The 23455-nt window shown below is 44.4% G+C and overlaps 1 protein-coding gene across 1 annotated transcript; it reads right to left on the bottom strand.

Moving 5' to 3' along the window:
- Positions 1-7595: 7595 nt before the first annotated feature.
- On the bottom strand, positions 7596-21204 carry LOC102862389 (chromosome unknown open reading frame, human C15orf26). The gene is made up of 7 exons (XM_006885196.1): positions 21121-21204; positions 18762-18851; positions 17233-17465; positions 15847-15931; positions 12231-12389; positions 9025-9098; positions 7596-7815 (listed from the first exon to the last, which is right to left on the bottom strand). The coding sequence occupies exons 1-7, from the start codon at positions 21187-21189 to the stop codon at positions 7596-7598; spliced, it is 930 nt and encodes a 309-aa protein (XP_006885258.1). The 5' UTR covers positions 21190-21204.
- Positions 21205-23455: the final 2251 nt, after the last annotated feature.

Genomic DNA, 23455 nt, shown 5'->3' with positions numbered 1-23455 from the left:
GGGTTTGAATCCACCAGCCACTCTGAGGGAGAAGGGTGGGACATCTCCTCCCATGAAGATTCGCAGCCTTGGAAACCCAGTGGAGGGTGGTCCTGAAGTGAGAATCAGCTCCATGGTGTGACTTTGGTTCCTGGTTCCTCAGGACACTGAGTTTGTGGGTAGACGACGTGAATGTTCAAGTCCTCCTAGAAACTTCTCTGAAGAAGGGTCTGGCAATCTACTGCTCAAAGTCCAGGCACTAAAACCTCCTCCACGGAGCAGCATCCACTCTGGGACATGTGAGTCACCATGCGTCGCCAGCACTGGGAAACGCTGGTTTGGCTTTCAAGAGGAGATGAGATCAAGTTGCCTTTTAAATCCATCTCCTGTTCGTGAAATGTTTTGGGGTGAGAATTGGAAAGGTGATAAAGGGAGAGAAGGTAACAGAAGAGACTCAGAGACGGGGGAGGAGCACAAGGGACCGTGCAGAGAGACAGAGGAGCCAGAACAGAGAGGGAAGAGGGAAAATATAACCGGCCCTTAGATCTGTCTCCTAAACATAATAGGAAACAATCATTTCCTTTGTTCTTGAACTTCATTTGCCCCTGGTCATGGGGCAGGCTGTGACCTATCAATATCCCTTTTGTGGCATCCTACTTGGAGCCACTGGGACACTCCACCTGAGGGCTTTCTCTCCACCCCCTCCCCGAGACAGGTCAGAAAGGCCCTGTCACAAGCAGATGGATATAAAGTTCAGCTGTCCCAGCTGCTCGCTGCCCCTCAGGGGAGTTATTTTGAGGCTCTGTCTGTCTAGGGGCTCCTCCGGAGGACAATGATTCCGATGTCTCCTGTCTTATAAAGCACTTTTTGTTGCTTTTCCTCTCCTCTGTCTCCTATAACTTCCCAACCCCTTGCAGCCACATCCTTGTCTGAGGGTCTAAGAATGAAGGAGCCCAAGCTCAAACTCTCTTCCATACTCTGGCCACCCCAATAGAGATCGCTCCCTCCGCTCTCTGCTTCCTGGAGGGGGACCCTGACTTCCCCTCCCACATCCCCAGCGTTTTCTGAGCCCTCTCTCCTCAGTTGAGCAGCCCAGACCCACACAATGTCCCTTCCTTGGGCTGAGAGGAGGGAGACTTAGTCTCTCCCACCATCCTCCCAGCGGTCCCCATAGGAAGAGCCAGGTCCGAGGTCTGGGGTTCCTCCAGCCCCAGACAGCCAGGCCACGTCCTGGAGTGGCAGTGCACAGGCCCTGGCTGCTGAGCCTCAAGGGTGGAGCCGCTTCCTGCCGGTCTGTTTGGGAGCACATTCGGGAGACGTGAGCAGATGTTTGGCAGAGAGTCAACCTTTTCCACATTGGCCAACAACAACACAGTGCAGAGACCACGCGGGACGAGAGGAAGGGCGGGGCCTCTTGGGCAGCAGCTCCAGGCAGCCATGGGAGACACCATGTTCGGCAGCTCCCTTGGGGATGGGAGGGAGGGAGGTCTTGTCCTCTGTGACTCTCATCAGTAAGTTGGGGACACAGGGCGCGCGCGCGCGTGTGCCAGGACTCTGGGCGGAGACCTGGGTGGGTTTGATTGTTTTGTTCTGTTTCCCAGGCAACCCAATGCCAGCCAGCCAGGCTGGGCTGGAAGACCTGAAGGACTTGGGATCAATGACCAGGGAAGGGCGGGAGCCTGGCTGTGCTGGTCTTGGATCCATCTTTAATGCTGTGACCATCCAGGTTTGGCCAGCAGAGGACTCCCGATAGCGTCTGCTCACCATCAGCACTGGTCCAAGATTAACCCCTTGAGCAACCCATCCTAGCTTGAGGGGCACAGGTGGGTGACTGGCTTTCCAGGTGCACCGAGGCAGACTGCCGAGAGCCACCTATAGCCACGAGTTCATGGCAGAGGTGGGGAAATGCCATTCCCAGTCCTTTTCCTCAGGATGTGCTCACATTCCCCTCTCTTCCTGGCCTCTGGGCACCCCTGGATGGGAGGGTGCCTGAGCAGAGATGTTCCACTCACACCCTCTCTTCCACTGACTCCTTCTCTTCCACTCCTGCAGTTCCTTTGTTGATTGTCTCTTTTCCCCTTGGCTGGCAAGCCAGAAGGGAGGACTTGAATGTGCTTACTACTCATTACTTGTTCCTGTCAAGTAGGAACCGACTCAAGCTGACCCTCCAGTAGATTTCTGAGGTGGCAAATCCCACAGGAGGAAATGACCCATGTTTCTTCCGTGGAGCAACTGGTGGATTCGAACCATTAGAGCAGCACTGTCTTCAGGTTACACCACCAGAGCTCCCCTGAACTGTAGTATTTAGTATTTTTATGGATTTATGATCTTATGATTCAATCAATTCAACAAAAGTCCAGTCTGGATTTTTGCCTGAGAGGCAGCACAGCTTCTTGCCTGGGGCCCCTGGTGCTGGATCTGATCACCTGGGTTCAAATCCTGGCTGTCCTGCTTCCTCTGGGTCTCAGCATCCTCTTTTGTAAGATCCTGATAACTGACCGTGTCAATCTCATAGTGAAGAAAAATTCAGTACATGAATGGATTCAAACTCATTGCTGTCAAGTAGGGACAGTCTCATTGCTGACCCTCGAGTAAGTTTTCAGAGCTTGTAAATCCCACGAGAGGAGACTACCAACCTTTCTTTAGAGGAGCAGCTGGTGGATTCAAACCTCCTAGCTTTGAGTTGGCATCACAGCTCTTTACCCACTAGGCCAACCAGAGCCTCAAAGCTCAAAAACTCCCTGCCAGATGTGGAACAAACTGATAGCTGACCCTCCAACAGGTTTTCAGAGGCAATAAGGACACAGGTGGAAATTGTCTTGCTCCTGGAGAGCAATTGTATTTGAACTGGCCACCCTTGGGTTGTCAGTGCAACTCCTTACTCACAAGGTCGCTAGAGCTCACTGAATAGTGCCTGGCACATAGTATCTAGAAACCAAACCGACTACTTTTGGGTGAATGATGACTCATGGTGACCCTTCATGGAGTTCTGAGAGTGTAAATCTTAATAGGAGCAGACTGACTTCACCTCACTGTTCTCCCAGAGCAGCCCGTGGATTCCAGGCGCTGAGCTCTCCATTCACAACCAACACGTACCGCCCACCAGGGCTCCTTGGCACATAATAAAGTGCTCAATAAATATTAGCTATGATGGCTTGGCCATCTATGGCTGGTCAACAGTGGAATTCATTTTGAAACAGCCACTCAATTCATCATGCTGCCTTGTCCGACTGCAGCTTTGGATCCCTGGGACAGAACTCCAGCCTTCAGCCAGAACGTCTGTAAAAGGTCCCGGAGGGGCTCTATTCTGATTTCAACTGTTCCTGGCTCAAATGCACAGAACGCTGTTTAAAGCAGCTTTGACATATGCCTAATGTGCTGTTTCTTTTACAAAGGGGGGGGGGGCAAAATTCGTTTAACTGATATTCTGACCACAGTGCTTTTATGACTTTTCCTCTCTTAAAATGTACTTTTTTGAAAACTGGCGGTTCCCTCACATTTTGAAATGCCAAGGCAATGCAGGCGCTACTAATACTGACACCTCGTGGCCACCTTCGAGAACTGCATGATCAAATTACCCACAGAGAAACAATCTTCAAGATATTTAGCTCATTGGAAGGTTAATAAATCCTGACCTTTCGACAGCAGCTGTAACCAGGAGATAGATTGGAGTTCTTGTCTACTCTGTCTTTGTCTTCCCTGTGATGTTAATACATCCCTTCCGGACCTCAGACACATTGCTATTGAAAGGGGATCATAGCTGACCCTCCAGCGAGTTTCAGAGGATGTAAGTCGCTAAAATAGACACTTCCCATTTTTTCTCCCGTGTTACTGCTGATGTACTCAAAACACAGAGTGTCTTCATCTTTGGGTTAGCAGCGTAACTCCCTACAACTCCTACCTATGACTGTTTCAAAAACCAGTTGTTGAGAAACATCTGGCTCATAATGACCCCACAAGTGTCACAGTAGCGCTGCATGCCATAGATTCTCAATGTCTTGTTTGGGTGAGGGGGCAGCAGGTTGCTGGAGAAGAGTATTGAACATACCATGGTGCCCAAAAAAATGACCTCTCCAGGTCTGGCCTAGAGAGAGTGAAACCAGATTGCTGGTCTTGGAGACAAGGATTATCATGCTTGGATGATAATGAGTGGATGGTCAGCACAGGAGAGAAAGACCCTGGATGACATTGATTGACACAAGGTCTGTGGCAAGGGGGTCAGGTGTCTTAGAGACAGTGAGATTGGTTCAGGATAGGGTGAGGTTCAGAGCTATTGTTCACAGGGTCACTATGGGTCGTAGGTGACTCAATGGTACGTTAACAGATTGCCAGGCCTTTCTTCAACAACACTTCTGGGAGGCCCTGAACCTCCAACGTGTTGTTCAGCAGCTGAGAGTTTCAATCATTGTCACCATCTAAAGACTCCTAAAAAATGGCCCAGTAAGGCCAAATCAGATTTGAGTCCTATAAGTTCTGACATTCTATGACTCTGTTCCTGCCTTTCCAGTAAAAACAAAACAAACAAACAAACAAACAAACAAACACAAACTTATTGCAGTGGAGTCAGAAGTCACTCCTAGCTGACCCTCCAATGGGTTTTCAGAGGCTGTAAATCACATGGGAGAAGACTGCCCATCTTTATTCCATGGAGCCGGTTGTAGGTTCAAATTGCCAGAGAAATACTGCCTCTAGGTTAACTATGCCAGAACTCCTTGCCTTTTAATTAAGTGTAAAAAAAAAAAAACACCAATGCTGCCCATTATTATCTTTAGTTTAATATATTCGTTTTAAAAAATATGTGTGTGTGTGTGTGTGTGTGTGTGTACCGTCGAATCGGATCCGAATGCTACAGGAGGAGATCATTTTAATATACACTTGAAGATGCCCGTTTGGCTTACAACATAATATGTTGGCCTGATAACCAAAAGGTAGGTGATTCAAATCCACCAGCAGTTCCCTAGGGCACGGGGAAGATGAGTCCTCTCCACCCTATAAAATACGCGAAGGGGTGTCACCATGAGAACCAACTTAGACCTAACAGCAGTGGGTCATGGGATACTTGAAGTCTTTTACACTATTAGTCCAAGCCCTTTACCCATTTTTCTAACAAGATGTTTCTCATTTTCTCTTTCACTTGTAATAACTATTTACATGCTAACCTTTGTTACGATATAAGTAGTTGCTTCTTAGAAATTGGACCCAGCCTTTCCCCCCCGGCCCCAGGCTCTTCTTGTGCCAAAGGGAACTCTGGTGGCCTAGCTGGTAGGGAGATTTCTATTGCCAATCTTAAGGCGAGCAGTTCAAATCCACGAGCTGCACCTTGGAACAAAGATGGGTAATTTCCTCTTGTGTGACTTAGAGCCTCTGAAACCCTGTCAACTCAGTGACAAGGCATTTCTTTTGAGTCTTATGCCAAATTTCCATGAGAATGGAATTTATATTGCATTCCTTTCAAATGATGAATAGTTATCAATTGTAATTCTTTAAAAGGTAAAAAAATAAGGTAATAATTTTTTATAAAAGTTCCACACCCCATTAAGAATCAGTAGGTTTATTTTATATTTCTTTTAACTAGCATTTTCTAGTTACAGGGTACTGCAACTAATGTGCCAGTTTCAAAAAATAAAGTGGAAGTGAAGGAGTGTGAAATTTAAAAATAAGAAGTTCCTGGTCAACAAACAACAATGCCTCTTACCTGATAAACAATGTCTGCCTGGACGCTTGTGCTCAGGGATGGTTTATCTGTAGAGAATCAAATCGACAACAGCAACTCAGAATACTGTGCTGGAAACCTAGAGGCAGTGATTTTACGTTTAGAGGGAAGAACAACTCGAAAAAAATGAGGTGAGAAGGTTGCACAACTCCAACGATGGGACCAGTGGGACTGAATTGTACAGATGGAGGCTGTCGGGCTGATGTATATGCACAGTGCTGTATCTCCATGGCAATAACCAACAGAGAGTAAGTTTTAAAAAGAAGGGGAAGTTACTGGTCACAGAGGCTCTGATTAATGAAATTTATAAAATAAACAATTAGATGCTTATAAGATAGAAAAATGACTCGACAAAGAAAACTAATCTGAAAGAAGGGCATCATTGAAAGATATCATCTGAAAGCTGGACTGAGTAGTATCTTCCAAAAAAACCACACATCTATATAGAGATATCATGTAGAAGCTATATAATATCACGATAACCTTGATAAGTATTTCAAGATAATAAAGGGTGGGATGCAACACCCCTGGGCCCTAAGAGAGACTTACCCTAAAAGAAACTTACTGTCTTTAAGTTTGAACCAAATCATATCTGACCTTTCACTGGATTTTCAGGCTGGAAACTGCCAATGTGGAGACTGCATCATTTCTCTCATTGCTGCAGGAGGATTCAAACCACCTGAGAGGCATGACCTTTGGGTTAGCAGAACAACTTCCTGTGCAACCCAACACCAGAGCTCCCCATCACAACCTTCAGCACATGTAAAGGGAGATCTCCTAGGGAGTGGCGTGTAATAACCTTTAATCTAGGAAGATTAAAGGGAGCTCTGCTAACTTAGTGGTAAGGAATTGTCTACCAACCCAAAGGCATGTGGTGCAATCCACCAGTGGCTCCACAGGAAATAGATAGGTAATCTTTTCCCATGTGATTTACAGCCTCTGAAATCCTGCTGGTGGGTCAACTATGGTTCAGTTCTGACTCAACGTTACAGAGCAACAAGTAAGAGGGATCGCTAACCCTAAGGCTATATCTCTCTGTTTAATCCATCCACAGTTCTGCTAGAAAAAAGATGGGCAATCTCCCCCCATGTGATTTACAGCCTCAGCAAGCCACTGGAGGATCAGCTATGAGGCAATGAGAAAGGAAAAACAAAGGAGGAAAGCAAGCTGAGAGGTGAGACCCTTAGTATCACCAAGAAATAATGGCTGAGAGTGGTGTGTGCCCTTGGGGATTCAGGCCCCTGTGTAAAGAAGCTCCTTGACTCTGGGGAGGTCAGGGGTCCTGGGGAATCTCCATAGAGCACATGGCTACAGACACTGCAGGAAACAAGGACTTTCCTCCAGAATGAACAGAGAGCAGCCTGTCCAGAGAGCTGGCACCCTGAAGTTGTACTTCTAGCCTCTTAAATTGTAAGGCAATAATCTGCTGTTTGCTAAAGCCATCCCCACTTGTGGCTGTGTTACAGGCCAGTTGTAGACAGCAAAGACACTATATCGTCATGATTTCTTAAATAGGTTGTAGATTCAAAGGATGAAAAGTGACATAAAAACTTCAATATCATTCTGATAGATTAATAAATGAGTACAACTCTAAAAAGGAACAAAAAAAAAATCTCTGTACAAACTGGTCCTGTGAAGGATCTAAGTCGAGGAAGAGTTTGGTTTTCAGAATTTGGCCATTGACAAAGCATCGTCAGCCACCTTCAAACACCAATTCTGAGAATTCCCTGCAGCTGCTATTTTTTTTTTTTTAGTTTAGATGTCCAACACCAATTCTATAATATTCAGATAGATTTGTTTTACTACATAGTACAGAGGCCTCTAAATTTTATTTAGAATAAATAGCCTAATGCCTGCCCAAGATGGTTAATTGCTTGTGACATTAAAGTTGATGGAAGTTGACTCAAGTGCAAGCGTCTGGCATATTATCACTGCACTCTAATCCCATGGCTTGCTCTGTGGCGCTGGTGTCCTCTGCTCGGGGTTTGGGCAGGTCCAGCATGGTGGGTGAGTCCTTCCTGGGATTCCCAGTGACCAGCATCCAGTGATTCTTTGGTTTTTCCACTTTGTGTGAATCCAGATGTGTGTGAGCTGCGACTTCAACTTCCTTTCCGAAATAGGTACTGGGGCAGGAAAGAATTAAAAAAAAAACAAACAAACACAAAAAACAGTAACACTGGTTGTAAATTTCATAACAACACGATGAGCTGTTCATTTCATCCACAAAGACTCTTAGAGGGGCAGACCACTAAGGAAAGTCTTTGAGGGTCTGTAAAATCCTACTTGTTGACAGGTACATTTTCTCCTGTTTAGGTAAGGGGACTCAGGAGGGGGCGGCATCCACAGAGAGTTGAGCTGCTCGTCCAAAGCAGCCGTGGTGTTCCAATTCACTAGCAGCCCCTCAGAGAAAAGACAGGCAACCTCAGTGTGGGGGTTTACAATTTCTGGTCTTGGGAATTTACAATTTCTAGTCCTGGGAAACCAGGTGGAAGGCGAGCTATGAGTCATTTCTGATTTGAAGGCAATGAGAAGAATGAGAAGTTAGACAAGGATTACGCAGGTAAGGAAAAAAAAAATCCCTCCAATAAAACCATTGTCCTTGAGTTAATTCTAACTCATGACAAGACTGTATGTCAGTATAGTACTCAATGGGATCCCAGTTGGGTTTGTTGGGGTTTTTTTAATCTTTTATTTTATACTGGTTTGCTTACAAGTTTGTATACACTGTTTTTCACACTGGACCTTTCCCATTTCCTTAACCCACACTTCCATCTACCCACCAAATTATGCGACCCTATGATTATCCCCGGACCATCCTCACCTCTCTGCTCCTACCCTCCCCCCTTGGATCCTCCTACTCATTTTACTAGTTATCTTTCTATTTCTACAATAATGGTCTTATACAGTATTTGTCCTTGTGAGACTGAGTTAGTTCACTTAGCATAATGCTCTCCAGTCTCTCCCCAATTGGATTTTTTATTGTAGTACCCTATTGGGTTTTCAGTGACTGGTTTGTTTGGGGTTTTTTTCTGATGGAGATCACCAGGCCTTTCTTCTGAGGGACTTGTGGGTCGACTCAAACCTCCAACCTTTCCTTTTGCAGTACAGCATATTAAATAATCTAGAGTAGGATATGATTACAGATTATAAATTCTCTTATAGAGAAAGGACTTATAGAATGATTCTAATACAATTGTTCACACCATCAAAGCTTTGCATGATGATAGTTCCCAATCAGAGCTGTCTTTCTCATGATGCAATCTTGAAATGGAGCTTCTCTGCTTTTATGAGTCCCAGCCCCACCAGGGGTGCCTTCCTCTACCACACCATACCTTACGAAAAGATGCCGGTGGGCCGCCAGGCCCCGATTTGTGTGGCAGTGACTGATGAGGATCTTTGTATTGGCCTTGAAAGACAAAGAAAATACATGATTTACATCTCAAATAAAGTCCTCCAGTTTCCTAAAAAGAAAACTTCGGAAAATACTAAATATTAACGTGCATTTAATTTCAATGTTGTTATTTACCGTCAAGTCAGAACTGACCCAGAGATGACTTTGCAGCAGGTTGTCAGAGGCAGTTAGTCACCCAGGAGGAGACTGCCCATCTTTCTCCCACCAAGTAGCTAGCTGGTGGATTTAAACAGCATGTCTTCAGGATTTTAAATTTAGTGTTATTTAGGGTGTTTTTTTTTTTTTTTTAATTTTAAAAAGAAAGTTTGAGGAGGGGGATAACCCAGAAGTCAAGCCACAATCTATCTCTCTGTCTCTGTCTGTCTCTGCCTCTTTGTCTCATCATGGAATCAGTACCAAGTCATAGCAGACTTTCCCCCGTGTTTATAAACCTCACAAGAGGAAACTGTCCCTTTCCCTCTGTGGCACTGTTGGTGGATGTCACTTGCCATAAAGAGGTAGACTTTGAGTTAACAGCACAACTTCCTATCTAATCCATTTCTAGAGAGATCTCTTGGTCTTCTGATAAGAGGCTGCCCTGCAATCCCAAAGACATGTAGTTTGAATCCATCAGTTGCTCCAAGGAAGAAGGATGGGCCATTTTCTCCCATGCCATTTACTACCTCTGAAAACCCACTGAAGGGTCAGCTATGGATCAGTTCTGACTCCAACACACAACAACATCCATTCCTAACCAATATAAATGGTTGCTGCTGCTTTATGGCAAGAGGCTGCACTGCAATCCCGAAGGCACACGGTTCGAGGCCACCAGCTGCCCCATGGGAGAAGGATAGGCAATCTCTTCCCATGCAATTAACTGCCTCTGAAAACTCCCCAGAGGGTCAGCTATGAGTCAGTTCTGACTCTATGGTGCACAACAACAACTAGTGGTGTAGTATAGTGGCAAAGTATGCTTTTTATTTTTCTGCCAATCAGAAAGTTAGCAGTTCAAATCTACCATCTGCTCTGAGGGAGAAAGACAGGCCATCTCCTCCCATAAGAACCTACAGCCTCAAAACCGCATTGGTTTCTTTAGGGTGTTCTCCTAATCGTGGAATTGTTGGGTCCAATGGTATTTCTATTTCCAACTTTTTGAGAAAACACTGTATCGCCTTCCATAGTGGTTGCACCATTTTACATTCCCACCAGCAGTGAAGAAGGGTTCCAATCTTTCTACAACCTTGCCAGCATTTGTTGTTTGCTGCTCTGTTGAACTTTGCTATTGTTACTGGGGCAGAGCTGCCATCCAAGCAGATGTATTCACACCCATGTATATTGCTGCATTATTCACAATAGCAAAGAGATGGAAGCAGCCCAAGTGCCCGTCAACAAATGAATGGTATATTCACACAATGGAATACTACATAGCACTTAAAAACAAGGAACTCATAAAATATTACACAACACGATTGACCCTGGAGGACATTATGCTGAGTGAAATATCTCAGTCACAAAAGGATACATAACTGCACTGTTATAAAAGAGGACTGGTGTGAGGGTTGGGGGGAAACTAAGAAAAGAGGGGATAAATAATGTATACTGCATTGGAACAGATAAAGGAAAGAACTATTTTAAAGGCATATATAATTAGGCATTATCTGTATAACCACCATCCAAAATAAGAGTTGCATAGCAAAGAGGATTGGAGGTTGGGGAAGCGAAGAAATTATGCAACAATGAGTGAATTTTTTTTAAGTTAATTTGGGGGACAGGGAGGAAAATGTGCAACAATGAATGAATGGAAATCAAAGTTTTGTAAACTTTCGTTAAAACTTCAATTAAAAAAAATTCTGTTTAATGTTGACCACTAAAAAAAAAAAAAAAATAAGAACAGACAATGGACTTTTCTCCAGTGGAACTTCTGGTAGATTTGAACTGCCAAACTTTCAGTTGGTGTTTAACCACTGTGCCACCAAGTTTCCTCTTTAGAGGTCCCATGTCACAGATGTGCAACCATGTAGAGTGAGGCTCAGCGCAACCCACACTAGACCTTTGAGTAAGTTAGCAATGCTGCTGGGATCTAGCTCACTGCTCCACTTAGAACAAGAATAAACCAAAATGGTAATCAGCACCTGTGAGTACTCCTGGTGAGCCAAGCTCTTTCCTCGTAAGCACTGGAAGTGTGTTAGTGCTATATTGTTGCTGTTGTTGAGTACTGACTGATAAATGATCCTCCAGCGAGTTTTTAGGAGACAGGAAATTGCACGGGAGATTGCCCATCTCTCTCTTGAAGCAGATGGTGGATTTGAATCTCCTGCCTTTTGGGTTAGTAGCACAACCTCTTACCACTATGCCAATTCTCACATAATGTCATATTACCAGTTACCAGTTGCCATCAGCTCATATAAGTTTAAGCTAAAAAATTTGGTTCTTGAAAACCATCTGCTTTGTGGCATTTTGTAACAACAGTGCCAGGAAACCCAAATGGGTCATCTCCCCGGCAGTTTACTGCCTCTTAAAAACCCCCTGCAGGATCACTTATCAATCAGCAGCACCAACAATAACACACTTCTACCGTTTATGAGGAACAAGCTTGGCTCACAGGAAGTACTCACTCACAGGGGTTGATTATTTCGTTTATTCTTGTTGTTATTATTATTTCTGTTCAAGGTTGATGGTTTTCAACCTGGCCAATTAAGTATACAGGGCTTTGGCCTCAATATTTCAAAAATCTCCTTAAAGCAATCGCTGTGGGTTTGACTCTTGCTCACGGAGACCTCACATGCGTCAGAGGAGCACTGGACTCCACGACAGGGACCGGTTTTTGGAAAGAGATCACCAGCCTTTTCCTTCAGATGCCCCTGGATAGACTTAAACCTCAAGGCTTTTCATTACCAGGCGAGGACATTAACTGTTCCCTCCAAGGAAGAGCTTTTCTAATCTCCCTAGATGATTGTCACGTGCAATCAAAGCTGAGGAAAACCAACACAGGCTGCTGTTACAGAGCAAAATGCACCCTCCAGACATGGCTAGCAAAGGAGAGAGATAATTTCCGTTACGATAAGTCTCATCTCATCAATATGGACAGAAGCCCATGTCACCCAGTTGATAGCACTGGCTGCCATGCCAGCCCTATTCCAGGCTCACCGGAACGGGAAAGCCTTCATATTCCAGGCGCATTTGCGGATCAAGGCAGGCCGCCTGCCAGCAGCTCAGGTAGGAGAGCTCGTCCGTCAGGTACACGTCCTGCAGCCACGACTTCTTAGATGACCTCAGAAGGGTCCGATGGTCACTTGTCAAATACAACTGCAAATGACAGCAAGCAGATACACTATGTCACAGCGATTTGAAAACACAAAATACAATCCACTGGATGTATGGCAAGTAGTTTGCAAAACTCTGTTCTTACTGATTATATGTTGTTGTTGTTGTTGTTGTTGATTGCCTTCGAGTCGAGCATGACTCACAGCAACCCTATGAACAAAAGTCCTGAAGCTCCTCTACAACTATTGACATTTATCAACATTCATAGAGTTTCAGGAGGCATGTTATTTAGGAAGTGGATGCCACTCCTGCTTCCAAACCTGTCATAGTATGTTAATGTTGTTATGTGCCATTGAGTCACCTGTGATGTACAGTGACCCTATGTACAGCAGTTCTGAACCCTGCCCTGTCCTGAGACAGTCTCACTAACTCCCACACACCAACCCGCATTGCCCTAGTTACTTATCAAGCCATCTCATCCAGCGTCTTCCTCACCTGTGCTGTCCATCCACCCTTTGGAGCATGATGTCTTTCTCCAAGAACCAATCTCTCCTGGCCACGTACCCAAAGTATGTAAGGCAGAGCTTCAAAATCCTAGCCTCCAAGGAGAAACTTGGTTTCACCCTCTCCAAGACAGACCTATTTGTTTTCTTGGCAGAAGACTTTTCTCCAGCACCACAACTCAAAGGCATAGATTCTTCCTCTTTCATCCTTAGTCATTGTCCAACTCTTTAAAGCATAACAAGTAATTGAGAAGACCATGGCCTGGATTAGGTGCACCTCTCTATCTAGACTGACATCGTTGATCTTCAGCATTCTGGAGAGGTTCATGACAACAGATTTCCCCAGTGCAATTCGTCTTTTGTTTTCCTGGCTGTTGGTGTTAAGAGTGTTGACTGTGGATCCGAGCAAGCTGTAACTGCTAACAACCTCAATCTCTTCATCTATCATGGTGCTGCCAACTGGCCCAGTGGTGAGAATTTTTTGTCTTCTTGATGTTGAGCTTCAATCCATACTGAAGACTATAGTCCTTGGCCTTTTGCAGCAAGTGCTTCAGATCTTCTTCTCACATACCAGAGAAGCGCACCATCCTATCCTTCGCCATCCTCACACAGGAGAGCAGCACCCCGTCCTCTCTTGTGCCATCAACACACTCCCTGACACACTATAGCAGCACCCCGTATTCTTCTCTACCATCCTTACATTCCCTCACACAGGAGAGCAGTGTTGCATCCACCTTTGTGCCATCCTTACCCTGCTCCCATGAGAGCAGCACCCTGTCCTCACCTGTGTCATATTCACACATAGACACACTAGGGTAGAACCACGTCCTCTCCTGGGACATCCTCACTCTCCCTAACACACTGCAGCAGCACCCTGTATTCCCCTGTGCCATCCTCACACTCCCTCACACAGGAGAGCAGGGCCTCGTCCTCTCCTGTGTCATATGCAAACCCCCCACATGAGAGCAGCACCCCGTCCTCTCCTGGGCCATCTTCACACTCCCTCACTTTTTCAGCAAGCAAGGTTGTGTCATCTGCATACTGTAGGTTGTTAATGAGTCCTTCTGCAATCTTGAAGCCACACTCCTCAACGTTCAATTTCCCTCTTACTTAGAAATGTTGTCTTAGACTACAGAGACCACCTCTTCTGCCTTCTTCTTAAACTCTTTCCAGATAGTTCTCTCCTTTTCTCAATACCAAACTCAGTCTTCTTCCTTCTCAAATCCCTCCTCCCCCTTTTCTTCAGGGCAGAGAATCTATATCCTTATTGGGGGAGGGGGGCTGTGGGGGGTTTTGTACTGTTGTTGATAGATGATGTGAAGCTAACTAAAACTCATGGTGACCCTGTGGACAACAGATAGGAACCCTGCCCTATCTTTTGCCACCCAAAAAATTGACTCCATCCCTGGGGAGCTTGGTGGCATACCGGGCAAGGAGTGGTGCATTGAGTTAATTCTGACTCACTAGCACATATTAACAACAAACTACCTGGACAATTGACTAGAAGAGATCCATATTTATTCCCATTGCAAAAAAAGGTGATCCAACAGAGCATGGAAATTATCAAACAATATCACAAATATCACTTGCAAGCAAAATCCTGCTGATGAATTAACCAAAAATGATTAGGACAGTACATTGACAAGAAATTACCAGAAATACAAGCTGGGTTTAGAAGAGGCCGTGGTACTGGGAATATAATTACCAATATCAGATGGAGCTTGGCTAAAAGCAAGAAGAACTACCAGAAGAATGTCTATTTGTGTTTGACTAGGCAAAGGCAAATGACTATGTGGATCACAACAAATTGTGGCTAACATTGAGAAGAATGGGAATTCCAGAATACTTGATTGTGCTCCTTGGGGAGGCTTTATTTTATGAGGAGAAATGTGACATCAGGATTGGAGGAAGACCCATCAACAACTTGCTTTATGCATATGACACAACTTTGCTTGCTGAAACTGAAGAAGACCCGAAGCATTTGCTACAGAAGGTCAAGGACTACAGTCTTCAATATGAATAGAAGCTCAACATCAAGAAAACAAAGATTCTCACCACTGGACCAGTTGATAGCACTATAATGGATGGAAGAAAAATTGAGAGTGTTAACAATTTCAGCTTGCTTGGCTCCACAATCAACATTCTTGGCACCAGCAGTCAGGAAATCAAAGACTAGTTGCATTGGGAAAAATCTGCTGTCAGGGACTCTACAGAGTGCTGAAGAGCAACAATGTTAGTCTAGATACTAAGGTGCATCTGATCTAGGCCACGGTCTTCACAATTTCTTGCTATGCATCAGAAAGCTGGACAATGACTAAGGATGACAGAAGAAGAATGATCGATGCCTTTGAGTTGTGGTGCTGGAGGAGTGTATTGAGCATACCATGAACCACCAAGAGAACAAACAAGTCTGTTCTGGAGAGAGTGAAGCCAAGCTGCTCCTCAAAGCCAAGGATTTTGAAGCTTTGTCTGACACACTTTGGGCATGTAGCCAGGAGAGATCAGTCCTTAAAGAAGGACATCGTGTTTGGAAGGGTGGAGGGTCAGCGCAGAAGAGGAAGACTCTGGATTAGATGGATTGGGACAGTAGTATTGAGGTAATAAGAGCAGGTGTGTCAGAGATAGTGCGATTGGCTCAGGAGGACAGGGCATGGTTCAGAGCTATTGTACATAGGGTCACTATGAGTGCCAGTCAACTCAATGGTACATAACAACAAACCCCCAAATTGTTCTCTTTCTTACTCTTGAGAAGACCCACTGTCTGCTTCTCTGACAGTGAACTCTGCTCAGTAAACTTCTTTCTTCTTTCCTCTCAGTAATTGTTCCTTATTTAACTGGCATTCATGTGTCTGTGGTGACCTCCTATCGAGAAAATTTGCTAGCTTTCTCTGAGGCATTCGAGCCTGGGCATCTTCCACCCTGAGGCCGGAACCTCCCAAAAACACAAGGAAGCAAAGCTGACGGGTTCCAAGTAGACATGCAAAGCTACAACTCACGATTTTGTCTTCACATCCTCCCATTATGCCAAGGCAGAAGTTCTCCCCATATCTAAGGACTTGACTGACGGCTTTCCTGTGCATACTGCCAGTGAAGAATAAGTACAAATATAAAATAATGTCTATATAAATATTTTAAAAAGTTTAAAAATAGCTTCTAAATTGGAATCATTCCACACCTCCACCTTTCGTATTTGCAAATCTGTTTACACTCAGTGTTATTGCTTAAGTATCTTCACGTGCCATAATGAAACGAAATGTTCTAATAAAAGAGATTTTATCTTGGCCTTACAATCCATCCAGCGGCCCTTTCCCACTGCAGCCAGAGCACACATTATAGCTGCTTTGTGAGCATTTGTCCAGAGTGGACTGAGCTCTACCCCACACAATGGAATTCTGGTCAAGTGCATTTGGCAGTTTTAAAGAAAATCAAAAGGAACCCTAGTGGCACAAAGCGTTAAGCACTCAGCTGCTAACCAAATCCTTCAGTCACTCTGAAAAGGAAAAGATCTAAAGTTTTGTGCCTATAAAGATTACAGCCTAGTCAGGACAAATCTTGTAGCAATTCTTCAGGAGAAACATGGGTAGCATCCTCCTGTGTGATTCACAGCTTCTGGAAGGCTGCTGGAGAGGCAGCTATCAGTTGATCTCAACGTGACAGCAGCGAGAGTCAGAGATACAGCAGCGAAAGAAAAACATGAGAGTAAGATGTATGTAAACAGACACTCAGCACAGTCTTCTAAGTATCAAGGAAACCAATTTTTAATTTTTTATCACAAATGTCTGTATTCAAAATAAACTTAAATGCAGTGAGTTTCTTCAAACTTTAAAGGACTAGCTATATAAACACTGTAATATAAACACTGCTATCATAAACTACCAAAGTGAAAGTAATGGCCTTCCACTGAACACTAGATACGTATCTGTTCTCTAAGGACTTAAGTACTCATTTTCAAAATGACCTTATGTCCTTCCCCCCCCCAAAAAGCAATTAATTTTAAAAAAATATTAAAATGCTTTGAATTGAAATAGCCAAGTTTTCTACAAAGCTAACATCAAACTTAAAGCATTCTGAGATATTATGAAAACTGGCTACATTACTCCCAGGCAAAATATTAATTTAATTCCCTAGATCCAATAGCTGTAAGTCAAGTATTTTTAATTAAACACAAGTGGCTATTGTTTATCATATAGTATAAGAAAGCAGAATTGTAAAAACCCCTTGATTATAATCCTCAAGGTCAGAAAACAAGATTAGAATCATGGAGAATTCTTTACCTTTGCCTTGAATCAGCCTGGCTCCCATCAAAGCAACAGAACATCCTTCAAATGCAAATAGAAATTGATATTGACAACGCAAACAAGTTAAAAATCAAGTGTTTCTACCTCAGAACCATAAAGGTGTTTCTGCTGACTGAGTTGCTGAGTGGCGCTGCGCTCAGGCCACAGGGCACCTCCAGTTGGTCTCTCAGGTGGGTTGTCATTTCGTCCGGAGTCATACAGAGACTCAGGTTCCCAGCCAGAAACACGTCGACTTCTTCCTCGGGATAGTCAGGATTCACCAGTATCACTTTGTCGCCATAGTGAATGTATCCATCCTTCGATACAGAAAGCTGCATCTGCAAAATGAAAAAAAATTTTTTTTTCCAAATAAACCATGCAATTCCCTGGCAGACAGTATCGCGACCTCTCCCAGCTATAGCGCCTTCTCTGACTGGGCCCATTTCCCTAAGGAATATGCTCGGATGCCCCCACATCTTTTGTTTCCTTGTTTCTCCAGCCTCTGCCCACTCTGCCAAATCTCAGGCCAGAGGAAACCCACGGCTGTTGTGCCGATTTGGACACGTAGTAACTCTGTGAATAGAATTCTTTCAAAGGCTGAAAATCTTTACAAGATCAGACCAGCATGTCATTCTCCCTCAGAGTAATTGATGAATTCAAATCGCCGGTCTTTTAGTTGGCCGATGCTGAATCTGCTGCACCACCACAGCTCCTTTTCATTGCCAAGGTCATGGTCAACCTGTTGCTTTCAAGTTGATTACAAGCCATGGTGACCCTGTGAGTATGAGAATTGTGCTCCAGGGGGTTTCCAAAGGCTGATTGTTCCAGACCTTTCTGATAAGAGGATTCAAACAGCCAGCTTTTCAGTTGTAACCAGAAGAACTAGCCAGGAAGTCCTTAACAAGGCAAAGCCAAGCACAAGGGAGCTCTGGTGGCCTAGTAGCAAAATGCTGAGGTGCAAACCCAAAGGCTTATGTTTTGAACCCACCGGCAGCTCCAAGGATGAGCAATCTCCTCCTGTATGATTTACAGCATCTGAAAAACCACTGGAGGGTCAGTTATGGGTCAATCCCAACTCAACCGCACACAACAACAACAACAATGATCTCAGTAAGTCAAGCCAAACTTCAGCAAATCATTATGCATTATGCTTATGCATTATGAACCTATTTATTTCTAATTTGTCGAATACTTTTGAGCACTGACACTTATTAACTTATTAATTCATGTATTTCTTTATCTGAAAAATATACATAGACATGGTAGCCTAGTGGCAAGAAGCTGAGTTACAATCCCAAAGGCAAGTGGATTGAGGCCACCAGCTGCTCCATGGGAGAAGGATGGGCAATCTCCTCCCATGCAATTAACTGCCTCTGAAAACCTCCCAGAGGGTTGGCTATGGGTCGGTTCAGACTCTGGTACACAACAACAACAATTTGAAAAACGTATGTAGATAGTGCCTCTTATATTTTTAAAATTTTGAGGGCTTGTAAATGTTTGTGGCTTTCACAGTTTTTAAACTATTCTTTTCCATATGAACCCGCATGTAAGGAACTTTTGTTCCCTTAGTAGATGTTCACCCTTAATTCTACATTATTTTGAACTTTGAAAGCAATGTTGAGATTTCAAGTTACCTGCTTCAAAAGGCTCCCTTTCAGTCTTCTGTTCTTCTGTATGAGAAGTTCCCCCTTATCTCTCTTCTCCAAGAAGTCTTTCATGAGTTCCTGGATAAAGAAAAACCAAACCCAACCCCAAAGGTCAGTAACAGTCCTGAATAATAGTGCAGGTAAAGGCTGGTAAGAAGGCTTCAGGTCAGAGCCACCTCAGGTTCAAAGTGCAAAATTTGAGAACAGAAAAAAAGAACAAAAAACAGTATGAGCATAACAAGAATGTTTTTTTTAAAGCCCAGTATTTTAATGTGGATTTTTTTTTTTTTCATTGTCAACTATTTGGGGACATAAGAATAGTGAAATAAAGGAAGGTAAGATCTGATCCTGTGATAATTATTCACACTGGCAATGACCTCCATTGAGTAACCTTGACTCTAAGTCTTTATGGGAGGAGAGCAGAGCAGCTGGTGGATTGGAACCATTGACCTACAGCACCAGCACTCCAATCAAAGGCAATCATGCCAAAGAGCTGGAGGGCATCTGTCCCCTGCTGAGGGCTTCCCTGATTGTGTGATGGTGACTGACACTAGAAAGTCCACCCACCCAAGTTGGGCTTGCTCCACAAAACAATGAGCACAAAAGTATTTTATTGCGCTTCACAGTGTAGGTTTTGTATTGTATAAAGTTCGGTAGTAAACCTACGTGCAGCAAGTTTATCACCACCATTGTCGCCAACAGCATGCACTTAATTTGTGTCTCCGTGTCACATTTTGGTAATAGTCACAATATTTCAAACGTTTGCATAATGTTGCTGCACATTTAACAGATACTCTTCTCAAAGCTCATTGCCAACTTTTGCAGGATGGTGAGTAATACACGCTGGAGAGGATGAGGAGAGATCAGAACTCTCACACTGTTGGTGGGATTGTAAAACAGTACACCAACTCTGGAAGGCAGTTTGACTTTTCCTCAAAAAGCTAAACGTAGACATTCCATATGATCCAGCCATTCCACTGCTTGAAATATATATATCCTGAGGGAATGAGAACTAAGGCACAAATGAAGACTTGTTACATCAGTGTTCATAGCAGTATTATTCACCATTTCAAGAATGTGGAAATGGACTAAAAAATTATGGTACATTCAATGATGGAAAACTATGCAGCACGCAGGAGCAATGATTTTTTTAAATTACTGCCTAACTTGGGAGGGATTGGAGAGCATTATGCTAAGTGAACTAACTCAGTCCCATAAGGATAAATATTGTATAAGACCATTATTGTAGAATGAGTATGAAGATCCAAGGCGGAAGGTGGAAACAGAGGGGTAAGGCGAGGGGACGGTTAATCATAGAGTCACACAATTTGATGGGGGAGGGAGGTAGGGGTAAGGAAATGGGAAAGAACCAATGTGAAAATGTATACGAACTTTGTAAGTAAACCAGTATAAAATAAAATTTTATAACAAATAAAACTCATTGCCACTGAGTTGGAACTGACTCCTAGCTGACCCTCCAGTGAGTTTTCAAGTCTGTATGTAAATCACAAAGAGACCACATCTTTCCCTGGAGGAGCTGCTGGAGGATTTGAACTACCAAAGAGTGTCCGCCTTTGCGTTAGAAGGGGGACTCCCCATAAACTTGCCTCTAGAGCTCTCTTACAGACTCCAGTGTTAGATCATAATTTGTTGTATCATAATTTATATGCAGTGGAAATTTTTAAAAAAACAAACACCTTTACAGTCTGGTTTGTTCAAATACATGTCTTATTTCACTAGTCTAGCACTGAACCTGTCGAGTTTCAAGGTATGCCTGTATAATGCCAGGAAAAGAAGTGCTCTGGAGGGAACTGGAGCACTGTGCATAGTGCTTCCTTTGATTTGAGTCTCTGCGCTGCAGCTGTGATAGAAGAAACAGGAAGAATTGAGCCCACTAAATCTACTCTGAGGGGAGATCCCTGGGTAGAGCAAAAAGGTTTGCACTTGATGGCTACCCTAAAAGGAACCCGGCCCCCTGGCAGCAGAGAAGAAAGGCCTGGTGATCTGCTTTCATGAAGAATGCAAGCAAGAAAAGTCTGTTCAGGATCGCCTGGATAGGCATGTCAGACTAAAAAGGAGGCCCGAGCTGGGCGGCGCCTGGAAGTGAAGGCAGGGACGGGCAGAGTGTAAGGATGCTCAGAGTAGAAAGGGCAAGAGAGCTGAGTGTGCAGGACAGCAAGTGCGAGTCGTAGAGAGTTGAGACAGGGATGGGAAGTCAGGGATAGTTCATACTTTCTATACTCAAAGGACAGAGCTTAGCAGTTCCCTGAGTGCCCGGCGACTGCGAATCTGGGGAAAGTCCACCGGGCTCAACGTGCATGGTCAGCGCCCAGCCCGCCCTCTGTACCTCCTCAAGGTAGACGTCCTCATTCCAGTTGCCTATCCGGACTCCTGGCCCATACAAGTTCTGAGCCATGGCCCCCTCCTCTCTGGCAAGCCGGTCTCTTTACCACAATAGTTTACTTTAGCGTTGCCGTCGCCATGACGACCAGGCCCTACGCGATTGGTTAAGGTCAGGGTCTACGGACCAATGAGTGACAGCACTCAGTCTGCAGCCCCCGCAGCTGCCTTCCAAAGCTTCCATTTCTTTGAATTGCAAAGCAGGTGAGGAGAGAAACTCAGCAAGCCGACCTCGGGTTTCCTGATGAGGATGAGGAGAAATACTTTTGTGCTTTGCTTTTTGGAACCAACCCACGGCTGACCAGCTTTCCTCCAGCGGGTTTGCAGAGGCATTTTAATCACACCGGAGGAGATTGTCCATAACGTCTCCTGCGGAGCAGCTGATGGATTTGAACTTCAAACCTTCGAGATTGCAGTGCAGGTTCCTTACCACTAGTCCACCAGAGCTCTTTTGTACTTCGGAGTTGGATTTCCTCTTTTTTTTTTATTTAATTTCTTTATTTTTCATTTCAGTGAACATCTACAGAGATTTTGGAATTCCATTCATTCATTGTTGCAAGATTTCTTCTTTTTAATAACAAGAGAAGCTGACCCAGTGACTTGAACAACGGGCTGGAACGTATCAGAGATTGTGATGGACAGGTCAGGGAAGGGCAAGGTTCAGTTCTCCTGTTCACAGGATTGATATGAGTCTTCGTGACTGAAACTCTCCAACTATTATGGAGATAGAAAGAAAGAGAAAGAGATGTGGCAGTCTGCCAGAGAGCAAACCCAAGCTACTGCCCTCAGGTCAACCTCAGCCCCAGGCGTCCCCCATGGGGTTTCTGAAGCTTTAAATCTTTTCAGGAGATTGTCCTGTTTTCTCCCACGGAGTTAGTACTGACCTTTTGGTGAGCAGCCCAACACACACCGCAGGACAGCTCAGAAGTCCTATAGCGCCATTCTACTCAGCCTCCCAGGCGCGCTGAGAGTCAGAATCCTCTGAATGTACACCAGTGGGTTTGGGGTTATGGTTTTCCTTAATCTGTAGGCAGTTGTGCTGCTAACCCACAGGTGCCTCCTCTCTGGAGGTTCGAAACCACCAGCAGTTCTGCAAGAGAAAGACGGCCAATCTTCTGTTGTGCCATTTACAGTCTTCAAAACCCCGCTGGAGGCTCAGCTATGACGCGGTTCAGGCTCAGATGCATTTTGTGTCAGTTTTTCGGGGTGGTTTTGTTTTTTAACGTGAAACAAATAGCTCGCACCCCACGTGTGTCCACGTGTAATTAGGCTCCTTAACATTACAGCTCTCTCGGCTCCACAATCAACACTCTTGGCACCAGCAGTCAGGAAATCAAAAGGCTAATTACATTAGGTAAATCTGCTGTCAGTGACCTCTCCAGAGTACTGAGAAGCAAAGATGTCAGTCTAGAGACAAAGGTGAGCCAGATCCAGGCCATGGTCTTCGCATTTACTTACAGTGCATCAGAGAACTGAATAATGACTAAGAATCGTAGAAGAATAGATGTCTTTGAGTTGTGGTGTTGGAGAAGTCTTGCCCATACATAGACTGAAAAAAGAACAAATTGGTGTGTCTTAGAGAGGGTGAAACCAAGCTTCTCGTTGAAGGCTAAGATTTTGAAGCTTCACCTCACATACTTTGGACACGAGGCCAGGAGAGACCTGTCCTTGGAGAAGGATATCATGCTCGGAAGGGTGGACGGACAGCGCAAGAAAGGAAGACCCTGCATGAGATGGATTGATACAGCAACTGTGGCAATGGGGGTTGTTGTGTTGGAGTCCGTGAGAGGGGCTCAGGACAGGGCAGGCTTCAGAGCTGCTGTACAACATATAAATTATTGTATGCAAACCAATTAAAAAATGAAGAGGCAAAAACTATGCCAGGAAGAATATACAGAATGCAGAATGAACTAAAAATAGGAGCATTCCTAGATATTTGGGATTCCACTGCCTCTATCCATGCAAGGACAAATGGTAAAAAGAAGGTATATTAAACATTACATCACCAACTGCACTGGTGGCCGAGTGGTAAGAAGCAGAGCTGCATTCCCAAAGGCACACAGTTCAAATCCTCTATCTCCTCCTTAGGAGAAGGATGGGCAATCTCCTCCTGGACAATGTACTACTACTGTACATGCCCTGGAAGACTAGTTTTGGGTCTGTTACAACTCAAAGGCACACATTAACAACTGCACTTTATAAATTAAACTGAAACTCAAAAAAGCTAGAAGCTTGATGTTCAAACTACAAAAAGCTGCACCTGACATTCTAATCTCAAAATC

The sequence above is a fragment of the Elephantulus edwardii genome, unplaced genomic scaffold (genome assembly GCF_000299155.1).
Source record: "Elephantulus edwardii isolate Elephantulus edwardi_28Jun2011 unplaced genomic scaffold, EleEdw1.0 scaffold00041, whole genome shotgun sequence".
NCBI lineage: Eukaryota > Metazoa > Chordata > Mammalia > Macroscelidea > Macroscelididae > Elephantulus > Elephantulus edwardii.
The sequence above is the reverse complement of the archived record's forward strand: the minus strand, read 5'-3'. Positions and strand labels throughout refer to the sequence as shown.

Coding starts and splice junctions, on each gene's coding strand:
- LOC102862389 (XM_006885196.1), bottom strand. CDS start 21,189: ATGGCTCAGAACTTGTATGGGCCAGGAGTCCGGATAGGCAACTGGAAT. Junction 18,852..21,120: donor AGGACGTCTACCTTGAGGAG/GTACAGAGGGCG, acceptor TTCTTTATCCAG/GAACTCATGAAAGACTTCTT. Junction 12,390..15,846: donor GAGGATGTGAAGACAAAATC/GTGAGTTGTAGC, acceptor TGTCATTTGCAG/TTGTATTTGACAAGTGACCA.